The 16657-nt window shown below is 41.1% G+C and overlaps 1 protein-coding gene across 2 annotated transcripts in view; it reads left to right on the top strand.

Moving 5' to 3' along the window:
- Positions 1 to 16657, top strand: part of EPHA4 (EPH receptor A4) — a 145593-nt gene that overhangs the window by 76254 nt on the left and 52682 nt on the right. For both annotated transcript variants that reach the window (XM_060107434.1, XM_060107435.1), the window contains exon 5: positions 6968 to 7306. In XM_060107434.1, coding sequence (XP_059963417.1) covers positions 6968 to 7306 — 339 coding nt within the window. The remainder of the gene's footprint in view (positions 1 to 6967; positions 7307 to 16657) is intronic.

Consider the following 16657-nt stretch of genomic DNA (forward strand, 5'->3'; position numbering starts at 1 on the left):
TAAGTAACAGAAATTTCAGGTTTATGTGGCACATTTCACCTTGTGTCCATATAGATTTAAACTCTTTTGCAGAACCTACTTTTAAATGCATTTCTCAAAGTGGGTTCCATCATTTGCTGAAATTTCAGTTACTTGCTCTAAGAATAAAGAAGTGAATTTTACCTGACTTGTGACTTTGGAATGGGGTACATAAGGTGCAATTATCCTGACCTAGACTTTCCATGGGGTGGTTTATAACTCCAAGTTCTCAATGGAGGTATTTTTGACTTTGGATTTACTGTTGGCTGATACTTTTTGAACCATTTTATTAAGGCTCCTACAGATTTCATGTGTATTTATAAAACATCAGGTTGTCCTAAATGGGCTACTTTAAATCCTGGCATAAGCCATCAAGTATGTTTTCTAAATTACCCAGGAATTACACTTTAGTCTAATATATGGGAGGGAAGAATTATGATTTGTGGAATTACTGGAATTTTCTTTGATGCTTGGAATATTGCCCTTCTTAGATGTCACATTCATTTAATTTCTCTAGATAGTGTGTGGTTCATTTCTGAAAGCTTGTCCTTTCCCAGAGGAAAGCACATGATAGGTTAAGGAAGATCAAGATTTCTTTTATGATATAACATGATATGATACGATAGTCCTTTGCTTCTGCTGTAATTTGGCTACAGTTTCTTGGGGACTTCATACTGTCAAACTCCTGTCAACTGAATGCAAGTTGACATCCCACTAGAAAATAATAATTACCCATTGTAGCACCTTCCACCAGTACCTGCTGTGCGATACAGAAAGTCTTTCACACTAGTGAAGCAAATGGATGTTCATTAAATTTATCCACAGTGGCAAGAAATACAGAGGCTATTTCTGTCAGAGCAATGAGAAACCCAAAAAATAGGCCATACTATTCTGTATTTTATTCCTTCCTTAATCAAAGAAAGTAGGTGTAACTTGGACTTCAGAAGCCAGAGTTGTTACCTGACCTGTATAAGTGTGTAAATCAGGGGTGTGATCTCCCTAGATTAGTTCAGAGTATGCTTGAAGTCCCTAGAATTATGTGCAAAATTATGAGTGATCATCTTTCTGGAAAGAGAGTGCTTTGCTCCTGTCAAAGTCCCTGTAGCAGAGCTTGGGAAACTATGGTCTGAGGGTCAAATTCAGCTGCCCTTGTTTTTGCAAATAAAATTTTCTTGGGACACAGTCATACGCATTTGTTTAGGTATTGTCTATGATCGCTTTCAAGGTACCATGCAGAGTTGAACAGTTGCTACAGAGACCATATAGCCCATAAAGGCTAAAATATTGACTATCTGACCCTTTACAGAGGTTTGTTGAATGTTGTTCTAAAGGGTTAGTAAGTTAAGGGTTATTGCCTTTGACTTCTTGTTCTAGTAGTTAAGCTATTACCCATGCCACTAAATTATGTTAAAAATGTGAAAGGCATTCTAAACATGAGAACTTTAAAATAGTTTAGCATGCTAGCCCCATTCTTTGATGCAGGAAGAGAGAACCTTAGGCTTATATGTGAATATCAAGCAGGTTTTACAAATAAAACCAAAAATGTAAAGGAAGGATTTTTATTATCCCCTTAAATATACTTCAGTATTTGATTGATTTGTATTTTAAAATGTCTTAATTTTGCTCATAAAAGTAAAATTAAAAGAAAAACCATACTTCTATAAAGGCTAATAAGGAAAAGGCCCATGAAAGCATTAAAATTAACTGTCTTCAGAGATAAAGTTTTCCATAGCTTCATGCCTGAAGAAATCATTCCCTGAAGTCAAGATGGAGGAAGAAAAGTCATAATGACCAATCCCAAATTAACAAAACTTCAATTGATACAGCCCACATTTTAAATTTCCAGCCATACTGGCTGGTTGTCGAGCTGTAAAAACAAGAGAGGAAAGAGTACTTGCCTTTCCATCCTCCTGACGCTCACATGGCCCATATTTAACTTCCTTTAGTCTCTTCCTTCCCCCTTTGATTTCCTGCCCCTTCCTTCAACTATCCAGGAAAGTATCAAAATGAATCAGAATATTTCTTTTTCCTCCCTCCTCTAGAGCCGGTGACAAATACTGGACACAATAAATATTTGTTGAGTGATTGAATGATTCCACAGTCCTTCCTAACAGAAGAAACCATCTCTATATGATACATAGCCCTCCCTACTTGTTCCAAAGTTTTTGTTTGTTTGTTTGTTTTGGGGTTTTTTTTTGCGGTACACTGGCCTCTCACTGTTGTGGCCTCTCCCATTGCAGAGCACAGGCTCCGGACACGCAGGCTCAGCAGCCATGGCTCACGGGCCCAGCCGCTCAGTGGCATGTGGGATCCTCCCAGACCAGGGCACGAACCCGTGTCCCCTGCATCGGCAGGCGGACTCTCAACCACTGCGCCACCAGAAAAACCCCCAAAGTATTTTTTAAATGTAGAAAAGAGGAACTTGAATTAAACTAGCTACATGGAGATACTCCTTTACAGGGCTTAATGGTAATGAATCAGTATGTGAAAAGCTGGCTAGTACAGCCTTATCTCAGAGAAGCTTGTATTAATTCACAGGCTTAAAATAACATTGTAGGTAGATGGGCAGAAGATGCATTAGAGGACCTTATTAGTTTTCCATCCAGTCATTCATGACTCTTCAAAAGTTTATTGAGCTTGCTCTGAACTAGGAATCATAGGAGATACTGGGAAATGAGGAAGACATCAATTCTTCTCTTGAGGAGCACACAGACTGTGATAGAAACAGATATGTACTGGGTGTCTGATTAGCAAGACCCCTTTACATGTTCCAGACAGAGTAGGAAATAGAAATAATGCCCTGAAACATGGAATAATCTCATAAGCAGGATTACTGCTAGTCCTACATTGAGGCTAGTAGTGGGCAGTTTGGGAATACGTAAAACCCTATAATTCACAATGACCTGCAGCTACCTGATGTTGGTGTATGCTTGGTACATATGATGTCAATATGGAGACTAGAAAATTAAATGGTACGATTATCCCTATTAGTTATAAATCTCATATTTGAAATTGGAGACATTTAGAGGTGGACATATTTCTGATGAGAAAGGCAAGCATTTGTCATAAATTTAATTGTTCCTAAGTATCTAGATATGATGCTATTACTGAACCAAGCTTGGGCCTGCTCACCTGACCTGTGGCAAAACCAATCTACTGACACAAGGTTGTGGTGAAGGAAAGTACAGCATTTATTGCCAGGCCCCAAGTGAGGAGAATGGACAGCTAATGCTCAAAAGACTGGAACTCTCTGATGACTTTCAGGGAAGGATTTCTGAAGACAGTGTGAGGGAGAGAGTCTCAAGCTATGTGATCAGCTCATGCTCAATTCTCTGATTGGTTGATGGTGAGGTAACAGGGTGATATTTCGGGCATCTCAGTCATCGACCTTCTGGTTCCAACTGGCCTGGGGTCTAGTGCTTGTGTCAGCATGGAATTAACTTCTTTTACCTGATGGGGGTTTTAGTATCTGCAGAACAAGTCAAGGCTATGGTTCAGGATATTATCTGCAGCCCTTGAGGAGGAATTAAAGGTCCTTGACTTTGTTTTATGGCTAAACTCTTATTATTTTGTCTTGCTTGACTGTTTTCCTTTGTTTCTGCATATTCCCACTTCTCTGATTAAATTTGCTCTTTGGAACTCGGGGAAGGCCTAGGAGGCTAAAGCTTTTCCACAAACAAGAGACAGGGGCCATGGGGATCTGTCCCCAGGAAGGCCCTACAGAGTCCTGCTGGGTTTCAATACTTTAAAAAAAGAAGACAAGATAATCTAAGAGTTAAGTTTTTTTTCCTTCTGAATGCCTTGTGTTTATTGAGAAAACTCAGTGTTACTCATGTTGCCTGTATTATTCTCTCTAGTCCTCTCTACGGGTAATTATTTTAAGATGCTGCTGTTAAGTATGACCATTGGGCCCAGATTGACTTGGCTGTATTAAAGGCCATGCTTTTTTAAAATTTTCTTGAGAAGAGGATACTTTCTTTTCTGAGGAAGAGATGGCCCTTCCCTATACATGGAAACACACGTGATGTGTTTACCATCTTTTAATTGGCAAAAATTTTTTAAAAAGAAAAAACTCAAATACAATACAACCACCATTGTGATTTTAATTTATAAAGCAAGTGTGCTTTCCCAGGTTTATGCAGGCCAAAATAATAATCATACTGGGTGCACATTTCTATTATTCCTTCCCCCCACCTCAATTCTCTGGTTATAGTCCAATTTGTAAGCTGCTGCTATGCCCCCGTGTAACCATCACTCCCTATATGGCAACAAAACATAAAACATATGCAGTACTATTCACCAAACCATTCATGGAGGCAGCATTGAACTTGAACTTGCTTATTAGTTCTCTGTCTTCCGTTGAGCATATGCCCCAGGGTAGATTCTTTAAGAATCACTGACCCAAGGAAGAAGGCTCTTCCGCACTGCATCTTGTTTTCATGCCAGCCCTCCATTTTGAAACCCTGCAGCATCTTTGTATTTTTTTTTCACGTGGCAGCGTTATATCTCTGAGTCCTGTGACCATTTAGTTTTCTGCTCCATTTCTTCTCTGTTTAGACATTGCGATGCCCCGTCCTACATACTAATTACTGACTTTTTGCTTCTGTGCTTGATTCACTGTGTCACATTTTCCCATGTGAAAGTGGACTAGGAACCTTGGCAAGGAGGTTAATGGATTTGAGAGTCACTCTTATTTAACCCTGAAAGTCACAGCAAAATAAGAACCAGTGGCTTGACCCATTTTATGAACCAAGCTGTGGTCAACTTCAGTGGCAGACTAGCCATCAATTTCACTATCATGGAAAGAAACATCTACAGAATTTGAACAGGATTGAAGATACACCTTCCCTTTTCCTATCTTTACCTCTCAAACTTTGGCTGAAGCTACTGATTTTGTTGTTATTTTACCTTTAATGTGGAAATAACCCCAGAGTGTGGGATTTTAGTTGGACTCTGTCACTAATTAGGTTGCAGGAACTTTCAGTATTGTCAGCTCTGCTTTCTGGCTCTCAATTTCCTCATCTATAAAATAAGACTATTTAGCCAAATGATCTTTAACATCTTATCTGGCTCTAGGAGTCTGTGATTTCAAATAGCTCTAATCATGTATTCAAAAAAACATTTACTTAATCCTGTTGTTTTCCATCACTCTACTAAGGACCATAGATATAAATTTGGAATCTAAACAAGAAGGAAATTTGTGCTTTCTTTCTGAGGACTTCTGTGGGGGCAATCTTACCTTTAATGCAAATTTTACAGCACTGTCTTTCCTTTAAGGTTCTCAGGATGGGGACCAGGTCTTAACACTAAGAGAGAGGTTGTCAGTAATTAGTCTCCCAGGGAGATTGGGAGGTCCTGCATACCTTGTTAAAATAAAGGCTTCAATTAATTTGTATAAAGAGAAAAGGAGAGTGAATTACCCTTATTCAATATTACTACCAAAATCCTTTAGCCATTCATCACTGTGAACTAAGTAATAAATACTGAATATGACTCCTTATTCGTGAAAGTTACCTCTTCCAATTCTCTGGCAATGGCTAGTCTGGAACAGTATATTCCATTATGGTTGACTAGGTGAAGCTTCTCCTGACCTCATGCAGGCTTCCGGTTAAGCTCCTTTTTCTGGGGAACATGGACACATTTCCCTGAAAGCAGTCATTACAAATATATTAGAAGTAGAATAGAAACAGTAAGCAAGAAGCCTCAGATTGTCACTGAACCTTGCTTTGGCATTTTTCTTGGAACACCAAAATGGGAAAGAGGAAAGAAAAGAGAGAACTTTCCAATTGTTGCAGTGAGTCAATACTTTTTTCTTAGAGTGCAGCAGGTATCTTTTAGACCTTTGGAATCAGCTCAGACTAGAAAAATTCCCCCTTTTCTGTTTCACCCTGATTCTTCTCCCTGAAGACAGTTTGTGTCACAACATCTTGGCATAGAGACTAATCTACAGCAAGAATCGAGATGGTTCATCGTGAGTCTGTGGTCTTATTTATTGTTACTATTTTTAAACCAACCATTTATGTTGTTTGCAATCGGTTGTTCTGTTTCAAAACAGCCACTGCCACCAGACATATTTTGGAAACCTTTGATGTCAGTGGAAATGTGTATCATAAGAAGAGCCTGGTGCAGCCCTGGTCAGTTGAAGGACAGGACATGGGGTCTTGGGAGTCTTTGCACAATCCCTGCCCTGGAGTTGAGATTTCTCAACAACTGTACCTCCGACGTCTCTGCAACCAGGTTAAACCAGTTCCTACTTAATTACCCATAAACAGTTTAACTCTCAACTGCCATGTCAGACTGAAGAGGCGTATCTATACAGTGCAGTTATTTTTATTCCATATAGGTGATGCACTGTACTTAGGAATCATCATTTATCTTCAGAAGTGGTATATAACTATTAATTTACCAGAGTCCCACAACAGCCCTGGGAATTAGAAACACATTCGTATACCCATCTTTCAGATGATTAGATTAAGACTAGATAAGTTATGAGAAAAAAAGCCCGGCCACTTCAGAGGGCAAGTCAGGCTTGGAGCCCATTTGATATAGAGTTGTTTCAAGTCTCAGAGTGGCGGTCAATGCGACATTTGTTTGTTCAGGAAGGAGAATGACACTCACACATACAGCCTGCAATCATATTGCGCTTTTTTTTTTTTTTTTTTTTGGTCTGCACGGCTTGTGGGATCTTAATTCCCCGACCAGGGACCAAACTTATGCCCGCTGCAGAGGAAGCATGGACTCCTAAACACTGGACTGCCAGGGAATTCCCTATCATATTGCTCTTTTAAAAGATTTTTGCTGGCTTGATTTGCTTTTGGCTTTCTTTGCCAAACAGGACCATCTTGCTTCTTGTAGCTGCAGAGAAGAATATAAGCTCCAAGAGATTCCAGAGGCTAGTTTCAGTTCTTGATGTGATAGTATGTTTTGTTTTGTTTTTTTCTTTTTCCAGGTCCACCATCTGCTCCTCTAAACTTGATTTCAAATGTCAATGAGACTTCAGTGAACTTGGAATGGAGCAGTCCTCAGAACACGGGTGGCCGCCAGGATATTTCCTACAATGTCGTGTGCAAGAAATGTGGAACAGGTGACTCCAGCAAGTGCCGACCCTGCGGAAGTGGGGTCCACTACACCCCGCAGCAGAACGGACTGAAGTCCACCAAGGTCTCCATCACTGACCTCCTGGCTCATACCAACTACACGTTTGAAATCTGGGCAGTGAATGGCGTGTCCAAGTATAACCCTAGCCCAGACCAATCTGTGTCCGTCACTGTGACCACCAACCAAGCAGGTAGGGATTGGCTCCTCTTTATCGTTTATCTAAACATTTATGGAGAAAGAGCTTGTGTTGATATCCATGAAGGATGCTAAAGTTCTCCAGTTGAAGAAGAACTACAGGGATCTAATCATAAACCTGTGAGCTGCATTATAATACAAAAGATACTTAGAAGGATGTTTATTCATTCAGCAGATATTTTTTTGGATACCAACTGTGTAACATGCATTGTACTAGGTGGTGGAGATTAAATGATTAAGTGTCTGGCTGAAAACAGATGACATTGGGTTGGGTCACTCCATGCTAGACTTCTCTTGTAAGGGATGGGTCTTGGCCATTTTAATCACAAGGTCATGGTCGGATATCAGCGCATTTACATATTATTTAGGAATATAGAGTTGATTTTTACCAACACAGAGTGCTCTATTGGCATTTGCTGTATTTTCCAACAACAGCATTAGTGGATGTAGTTTTGATCTTGTTTTTTTATTTTAAAAATTAAAAAATAATTGACACGGGTCTTTATTGGAATCACCAGGTGGTAAGCCTGTGAACGATGAATGGTTTAATGGGTAGCTTGCTCTGTGTGGTTGACAAAATGTTCCTTCAAACACATGCTACTTTTGTAGCCACTTTCATAGTTAAATTCACACTTGACAGGTGGAGGAGGAGAGTTAATTTACCTTGTTTCCTGCATCACTTTCCTCTTCTAATTCAGATAACTGGAAAGCATTTTCTGCTCATGGAGAGTTTCTGCTGAGCTAATTGCAGAACTGTTATCCAGTCTTGAATATCAGGTATTCCAAAGTGTGAACTAGAATCGAGATTTCTAGGCTCTGTTCCTGACCCACTTACTCCCATTCTTCCCCCAAAGAAGTTTCCACAGTTTCTCATGATAATTTTCCATTCTGGATTTCTACCACATGTTTCACATTGCCACCTCCATGTTATTTATTTCTGGGGATTTAAAGGGGAGGAGGAAAAAAGGACTGTGGTTTATCCTTTTGTGAAGCTCTTAAGAACAACTCACTTCATCAGAAAAGGATCATAAATTGCCAACAATCCTATCCCCTCTTACTGCACTTCTCCCTTAGGTGAATGTTTCAGTAAGTGCACTCAATAATTAAGTAAAATATATCTGTACTAATTGACTCCATAGTGAGAAGTATTCCAGTATCCCGATCCAAAGTCATTCTTTTTCCACTTTTCCCTGAACTCTCTAGAATAAATAAAAAGTTAAGACTGAGGGAAGATTTTGAATTGGTGCTAGACTGACAAATCTTCCCAGAAGGTAGTTTCAGTTACACAGATGTGACCAGTCTTTAAAAATATGTAGTGTGAACAGATCCTCTGCTTATGTTTTTGCCTTTTATTTCTGCACTTCTAGGATGTGAACACTGTTGTGGTCATCGCTTTTATTTCTCTACAAAGGCTAGTATGATTTAGGAGGTTTTGGGGTTTTTTTAAATTATTTTTAAAATCAATTTATTTAATTAATTAATTTATCTATTTTTGGCTACTTTGGATCTTCGTTGCTGCACGTGGGCTTCTCATTGCGGTGGCTTCCCTTGTTGTGGAGCACGAGCTCTAGGCGCACGGGCTTCAGTAGTTGTGGCATGTGGGCTCAGCAGTTGTGGCTCATAGCTGTAGAGCACAGGCTCAGCAGCCATGGCTCACGGGCTCAGTTGCTCCGCAGCATGTGGGATCTTCCCGGACCAGGCCTCGAACCTGTGTCCACTGTATTGGCCGGCAGATTCCTAATCATTGCGCCACGAGGGAAGCCCAATTTAGGAGGTTTTAATAGCATCACAAGGACTCTGTGAATGCCAGCTTTTTATTAGTTGTCTTTTGGAAGAAGCAATGGAAATATTGCACATAGGTCCTGGGAAACCTAGGATGTTGAGTGTCTCTGAGTTACAGGGATTCAAGAAGGTGCAGAATGGTCTTTGCACCCCTAGAGAATCTGGTTTATGATTCAATCAATATTCTTATGTTCAGCCCCCCTGTATTCTTCCAGCTATCTTCCAGTACAACACTACTTTGTGTTCTTAATGGAATTAAAACTAGGAATGGACCTTTGAAGCCTCAGCTGTACAAGGTGAAGTCATTCTCTTTGGCGGAGGGTAGCCTCCGGGAGATGTACTGAGGACAGGCTTGGCTCCCACAGATTTTGTGGGGAGACTTCTCTGACTCTGTATATTTAAAGATTCAAGCCAGAAGGGATTATGTCAACCCCTACCAAGCCAGAAGGCACAAAGAACACAAGGAAGACAGGCCAAAAATCCTCCAGAAGAAGAAAATGTGCAAAAACATTACGCCTGGGAAGGAAACAAAGTGAAAGTTGTATTTAAAAAGTAGGTGTAATTCTTCTAGATCTAGGGAAATGGTGGACAGGGAATTCCTCTGACACAATGAGGTGTTTTCTCTGACACGGCGAGCAGTCCTGCCAGGAGGTTTGCTGAATAGGACAAAATTCCAGCTCCTTATTTTAATTTTCGTAAAAGGTAATGCTGGGAAGCTGTTCAAAATTAAAAATAAATCTTTCAATAAGGAGACCTGCTATGTGGCCGGCCAGAAGGCTCCTGCTTAGCGGAGAGTCGTATGTGCGCACAGTGCCGTCTCATGATCCCACAGCGATTTGGAGTTCAGTAATTCAAAATCATCAGGATGGTTTGTCTTTGACTAACAAACCTTTTCTTCATAGTAGTGCAGATTAATAATGTAGGCCAAAATTCTGGATGAACGTAGCAACCATAAACTCTATCAAAGTTCCCCTATCCATATTTACGTACACACAATTATATTCTAATTGCTGTTGTTCTGATCATTTCATTAAATTAAATTCCTTAGGGTCCTCTATAGGCAATGATGTCTCACTCTATAAGGAATACATAGAATAAATGAATGTTAGCTTTAACCACCTGGAGGCCACCAAGTTTCACGGCTCTGCATTTTTGCTCTGTTTTCACAGGGTTCTTTCTCTAACCGGTGGTAACATATTTAAAAACAAACACAAAACCTAGAATTCCTGGTTTTATCATCACCACCTCTGAGATCATCACCACCTCTGAGACCGTCACAGTTGAACAGCCCCGTGAAGGTGAAACTCACCTAAGCTCGTATCAGAGCCAGCACTTGAACTTGGGGAGAATCCTTGCCCCAAAAGGAGAAAGTTGCTTTCTTTTAAAATTATGAGGTACTTAATAGCATTCCTGTAGTCAGCTTGGCATCTCCGCATTTGTGAGACCAGACTCTTGAGTATCTCAGCCTGGAGATGGGGGTCTAACTGGGCTTCGATCATGTAGTTGTGGGATGTGGTGTGAATGGGCCAGTGTTCTCACGCGGTTATTTAAACCATTCTAACCCCAGTCTTACAGTTGGTATCTTAAGGAGCTAATAACACCCTTTTCCTCCCCTCCTGAGTTCAAACCCAACTGACACACAAGACAAGACAAAGGGAACTCAGAGTGCCAGCTTTATTGCTGAACAGCTGATGAAAGGATGTGAGCTTTGTATCTATAGCCAAAAGGGCTGGCTCTGGTGACACGGCCCCAGTGTCACCCAGGGACAGTGTAACCCAGCTGGCTGACTGCAGGCTCCTTGCCAGGACAGAGCCTGCTCTGCTCAGGTCACTCTGGATGCTTTAGGAGGCAGGGAGGGAGGGAGCAGCGAGGGTTGAGCTGAGGACCTACGACGTCTCCCAGATCCTCTTCCTAAGCCTCCACCCACACCGCAGGCCAAGAGCATGAAGTAGAGGTGAGGAGAAGGCGAGGATGGGGAGGCTTCAGCAGAAGTAGCCCCAGAGGAAAACATCAGACAAGGAAAATGGATGTTCTCCCTACACTTACTTTCCTCCATTGCAGTCCAGACGGAACAAAATGAGAATCCCTTGAAAACTCTTTTTCCTTCCTCCATCTTCCATCTTTTGTTTTGGAAGAGATGGTGTTTGTTCCGTCTTTCGTTTAGGAAGAGATTTTTTTTTTTTTTTTGCGGTACACGGGCCTCTCACTGTTGCGGCCTCTCCTGTTGCGGAGCACAGGCTCCGGACGCGCAGGCTCAGCGGCCATGGCTCACGGGCCCAGCCGCTCCGCGGCATGTGAGATCTTCCCGGACGGGGGCACAAACCCACGTCCCCTGCATCAGCAGGTGGACTCTCAACCACTGCGCCACCAGGGAAGCCCCAGGAAGAGATGGTTTTGATGCTTATGAAAAATGAATAAGCAGACCGCTGGGTGATTTGTTTTCTAGATGACTTTCCTTCAGTTTACTTTTACTTAAGTGGACCATCTCAGGGAAATGAATGCAGGATGTGTGTCTAGGAGAGAGAAATACTGTATAAATGAAACAAGGTTTTCCTGACCAAGCAACAAAACTGTGACTTTTTGCTAAAAATGCTGTGATGGCAGCCGGCAGTAGACCTTAATATCGCCGAACCAGTTTTCACTCTGCACCCCCTAAACCTCCCCCAGCACCTGTCTCCCAGCTCTGGGGCTGGACCATACTCTAGGTTCTTTTGTTTGTTTTAAATCATGATGAACCCCTATGGCTGATATTCTCTACTTACCCCAAGTTGCACCCAGGACAACTCTAACATTTTGACTTTTACTTTGCATATGATGCTGTTCTAGATGCTTTACAATGAAATACGTCTGATAATCTCTCTTTAGCACGGATGTCATGTCCTAGTGACAAAACATCTTTAACACGCTGGGTTTGGACAAGTTCAGATATTCAGTGGGTTACATAATTATTTGAACCTAGCTAATCTCTAAGATCTTTTCCAATTTTAAAATTCTGTGATTCCAGGAATATAACCATGAGCAATGAAACATGGGCTTGAAGTAGGGCCTCATTTCCATATGTTGTTCAGAAACTGGCTCTTAAGGCAATTCCAAGAGTGGGAAAACCTTCCAAAAATGCTTCAGCAGAATTATCAGAACGCATCTGAATCCTGCCTCTCCTCCATCCTTCCGAGCTGTACTTCTAGGATAGGTGTTCCACACCCCTCCCCATTCATTTGGCAACGTTGGGAGACATTTTTGGTTGTCAAAGCTAGGAGGAGGGGCAGTGCTATTGCATCTACCGGGTGAAGTCCAGGGATGCTGCTAAACATCCTAGAACGCACAGGGCCGCCCCACAACAAAGAAGCATCTGGTGTGAAAAGTCCATAGTGCCAAGATGGAGAAACTCTGCTCTAGTGCCATGCTTGAAAACCAGATCTTATGACATCATAGCAATGCCCACCTTCTCAGAGTTCCATCCCCGACCTGTCTTTGTTTGGTTCCATCTCTCCATGCTGGGAGCACAGGGCTCGCAACACTATTCTCAGAGGATAGACAGTTATAAAAGGCTCTCTGGGGCCTCTTGTGAAGAATCCTGGTTGCTTTGTCATCAGATGAATCGGTGCTGCTTGTCAGACTGGCCTTGTTCCCTAGGATGGACCATTAAGAAAACTGCAAGAAAATGCCACATTGAGGATAGAGTGGCAGGAACCTCATTGTAATGCCACCGCACAGCATAGATATTCAATACCCGTCTGTTGATTAACACATTTATTTACAGTAAAAACAATCAGCGAATGATCTTTGTCAAGTAGTGATAAAGTTAATAAAACCAAAATAATGAGAAGAGAAAAGAAAATAACTCAGTACAAGAGGCATTCTGTCTTTTGTTACTCAACTGGTAAGTTCCCGTTCTCTCTTTCTTGGCTGTCTTTTAATTAGACATATTATGTTATTTGAGTGGGATAAAGGGGAACGGTGGGAATTCTCGTCCCCACTGGGTATAATTGCTACTTGTCTTCTAGGTGGTAAGAGGACAGCTTCAAGGAGATGTTGGAAGAAAGGGAAACATCTTAGAGCAATTGTGTTACGCAGTGTGCTCCAGGCATGGTAGAGTGGGGCAGGTTTGGTGGAGTCTGAAGCTTAGACAATTTTTGTGTGATTTCAGGAAAAGACCTACAAATCTACACATATCAGATGAAGAATCAAGCTTTGGAAAGGGCCCATGCAAGCTTCCTTAGCTTCAATATATAAAATCCTGCCTCTTAGTTGCATGGGACTATTGTGTAATTATGCCTAAAAGTACAAAGAAACAAGAAGAAAGTAGAGATTGCAAGAAGTCCAGTTTGGCTTAATAGGAAAGGTCATGTAGTGCAAGGGTGATACTGGAGCGGTTCTGGCCTATAGCTGGTGGGGAGGGACAGCGCTGGATGGGCCTCAAGTGTGGTATGAGATCAAATTAACAAGCAGAAAGCACAAGAAGAATGGTAACAGGTTGCTAAACCCAAATGAGATGTGAAGGATCTGGATTTCCTATAAGCTTAAACAGGAAGGAGGAGATCGAGGAAATATCTGTTGATATTTTTGAGGGACAAATATCTGGCTTCTGTTAGTGCTTTAGAGCAGGGGTTGGCAAACCAGAGCCCAAATCCTGATCCCCTGCTTTGAAACCCCCTAAGAATGTTTTTTTTCTATTTCTAAAGGGCTGGAAATAATCAAAAAATAATATTTTGTGAGATGTGGAAATTATATAAAATTCAAATGTCAGTGTCTGTAAAGAAGTTTTATTGGAACAAAGGCCCACTTATCTGTGTGTATGTGTTGCCTAAGACTGCTTTCCCAGAACCACAGCAGAGTGGAGTTCCTTTGGCAGAGTTGCCTGCACAGCAGACATATTCACCATCTAGATCTCTCCAGAAAAAGTGTGCCATTCCCTGCTCTGGAGTACTAAATCAAAGAGGATGACATTGCAGCATGCAACTCTGCATTTTAAAGCAAAAGCCGCCATAGACAATATGTAAATGGGTGTGGCTGTGTCCCAATAAAACGTTATTTACAAAATCAGGCCCTGGGCCAGAGCCAATCCTTGAGCTGGGAGGTAACTGGCTTTAGGGTCCATGTTCTTAACCATTACCCACATCACATCAGCCTATTTAATCCTCACAAGTTTATACTGAAGATCAAATGTGAAATCACATGCCCAGCTTCTAGCAGGTATCCAATTAACATTGCCTTAAAAAAGTTTAAACTCATTATTTGGAAATCTTACTTCAAATTGTTACCCCTCTAGTTGGAAAGGACCAACGAGAAGAGGTTGAAATGCTGGTGTCATTTGTCAGAAACTACCCCAGCAAAGGATGGGACGGATTGACATTTAGGTTCATCTCACATTGGAAACAATTTTGATATTTAACAAGACAGCTTCTTTCTAGAGGTTTTGACTCTATGAACAAGATTTCACAAAAATAATTAGGATTTCAAACACGCCTTTAGTTTCTTGTACCACAAATCTTTTCCCAATGACACTCAGGTTTTTGTTGTGTTTTTTTTTAAACATCTTTATTGGAGTATAATTGCTTTACAATGGTGTGTTAGTTTCTGCTTTATAACATTCAGGTTTAAATATAGAATGTGGCACATGCTCGAGGGACTGTTCTGAGGGGGCAGTGTTCCGGTTCTCTTGAAAACATACATTCTTAGCACTGCTGTATGGTTCCTAGATGCTGGCAGCATTTTTTAAATAATCATCTGTGCTGCTTTTTAAGGTTGCTCCCTCACTGAGATGATGTCTCCTTTGCCTTTGATCTCAAATAAGTGATTTTTTTTTCCTTACTCCTAAGAAATGTAAAGGGAAAACACATGATGAAACTAGTGAAATCTTTAAGTTAGAAATCTTTCTAAAGACACATTTTAAAATTCTTCAAACAAATTGTAAACAATTCCATTGAGAAATTTTGCTGAAAAGTTGTTTGTACATCCTCAACGGTTGGTATGCAATTGTTAGGACCTCTAAGGTGGAAGCTGGTTGGAGAGTCCTTTCTGTGCCGGGGTCATTATAGGCCTAAACAAGCACACAGTGGGCTTCACAGAAGCCAGGCTGTGGTTTTCTCATTAACAGCTCTGATCCAGCCATGGGCTCCTGGTTTAATTTCGTCATGCCTAGGAAATATACATTTTAAAAATATGCAGTACAATTTTTTTTTTAAAAGAGAACAGTCTCTTGATTCTAACTTTATATATAAAATAAGTTCATGCCTATGGAATATTGTTGCCACCCCGATAATTATTACGCATGCTCACTAATTATGATCATGATGAAGAATAAAATAAACCAGTAGATAGACAATGGTACAGCTTCTTGTGCGTGGCGCCAGGGTCCAAGAATTTGTATTCAGGGTGGGTGCCACAAGTCCTGGTGGGGAAAAAAAATAAAAAGCCTTCCAAAAGAACCTACTAAATTATCCAGCTTCAAGGTTGACTGAACAGCACAGACAAATAGTATGTCTGTAGAGCCTAGTGGTAATTACTGCATATAAGTAAAAACTGGGTTGCATTTTTAAAGAGGTGAATATTTCACTCTAAGAAAATGAGTTTTATTTATACGCCCAGAACTGAGAGCATTATTCTTCCTAATTCTTTTCCCTTCACTCCTACATAAGTATACACACATGTCCATTTGTGAGAAGGGAAATCAGTTCACCAGCGTTCACCCTAAACGCTTGACAGTCTTAATGCTGATTTGCTTTTCATTCCTTAGTGTTAATGCTTGTTCCTTCGGACACGACGGCCAACTTTTACACCCTACGGAGAAGCCTTCGAGAGATTTGAAAAATAAGTACTGAGATGAGAAATGGATAGTGCAGGGCTAGCAAAGGTTCTGGATGAGCTTCTAAATTGTCTAGTTTTCACTCCAGCTGGCTGAATGAATGACGGTCTCCTCAGAGGAGCCAGAAGAGACTCTCTGGGGTCCAGTTTGCAACTAAGCATCAACAAAAAGATCCAGAGAAACTTCTATCAAAGTTTCACTAACCCCATACTGATGTCTTTGAAGAGTTTTTTTCTTTAAACACGGGGGAAACCAAGAGCCGTGCTGCAGGACTAATCCTGCATTGAGAGATCTTAAATCTGCAGAGGCTATTAAAACAGCTGTCCCTGCTGTACAGAGCCTTCTCTGAAACTCAGTGTCCATGTATTGTTTTCATGCTGGTATACAAGAAGAGAGCATTTTCTGTGTTGCCTTCAGGTAAAGACTCGTGAGGATTTCTTTTAGGTTTTACACTTTAAATCTGTCAAGATAGGCATACGTTACGTAGCTATTTCTATGAGTATTAAAAATCTTTTTTAAATAGATCGTCCCCCTCTACCTTTCAGCCCCCCCACGCACACAGGTGGGCACACACACACGCACGTGTGCACGCACACACACACAAATGTTTTCCTCCTTAGCTTGTGCCAGAAGAATGGACAAGTTTCCCTTGGTTGCCCCCAAAACTGCAGTAACAGAAACAGAGATGGTGCCACACATCACTTGCCTCATGAATACCATGGCTTTCATTGGGAAGGGTCACTAATGATTTTGGTCATA

Source organism: Mesoplodon densirostris, chromosome 8 (assembly GCF_025265405.1).
Source record: "Mesoplodon densirostris isolate mMesDen1 chromosome 8, mMesDen1 primary haplotype, whole genome shotgun sequence".
NCBI lineage: Eukaryota > Metazoa > Chordata > Mammalia > Artiodactyla > Ziphiidae > Mesoplodon > Mesoplodon densirostris.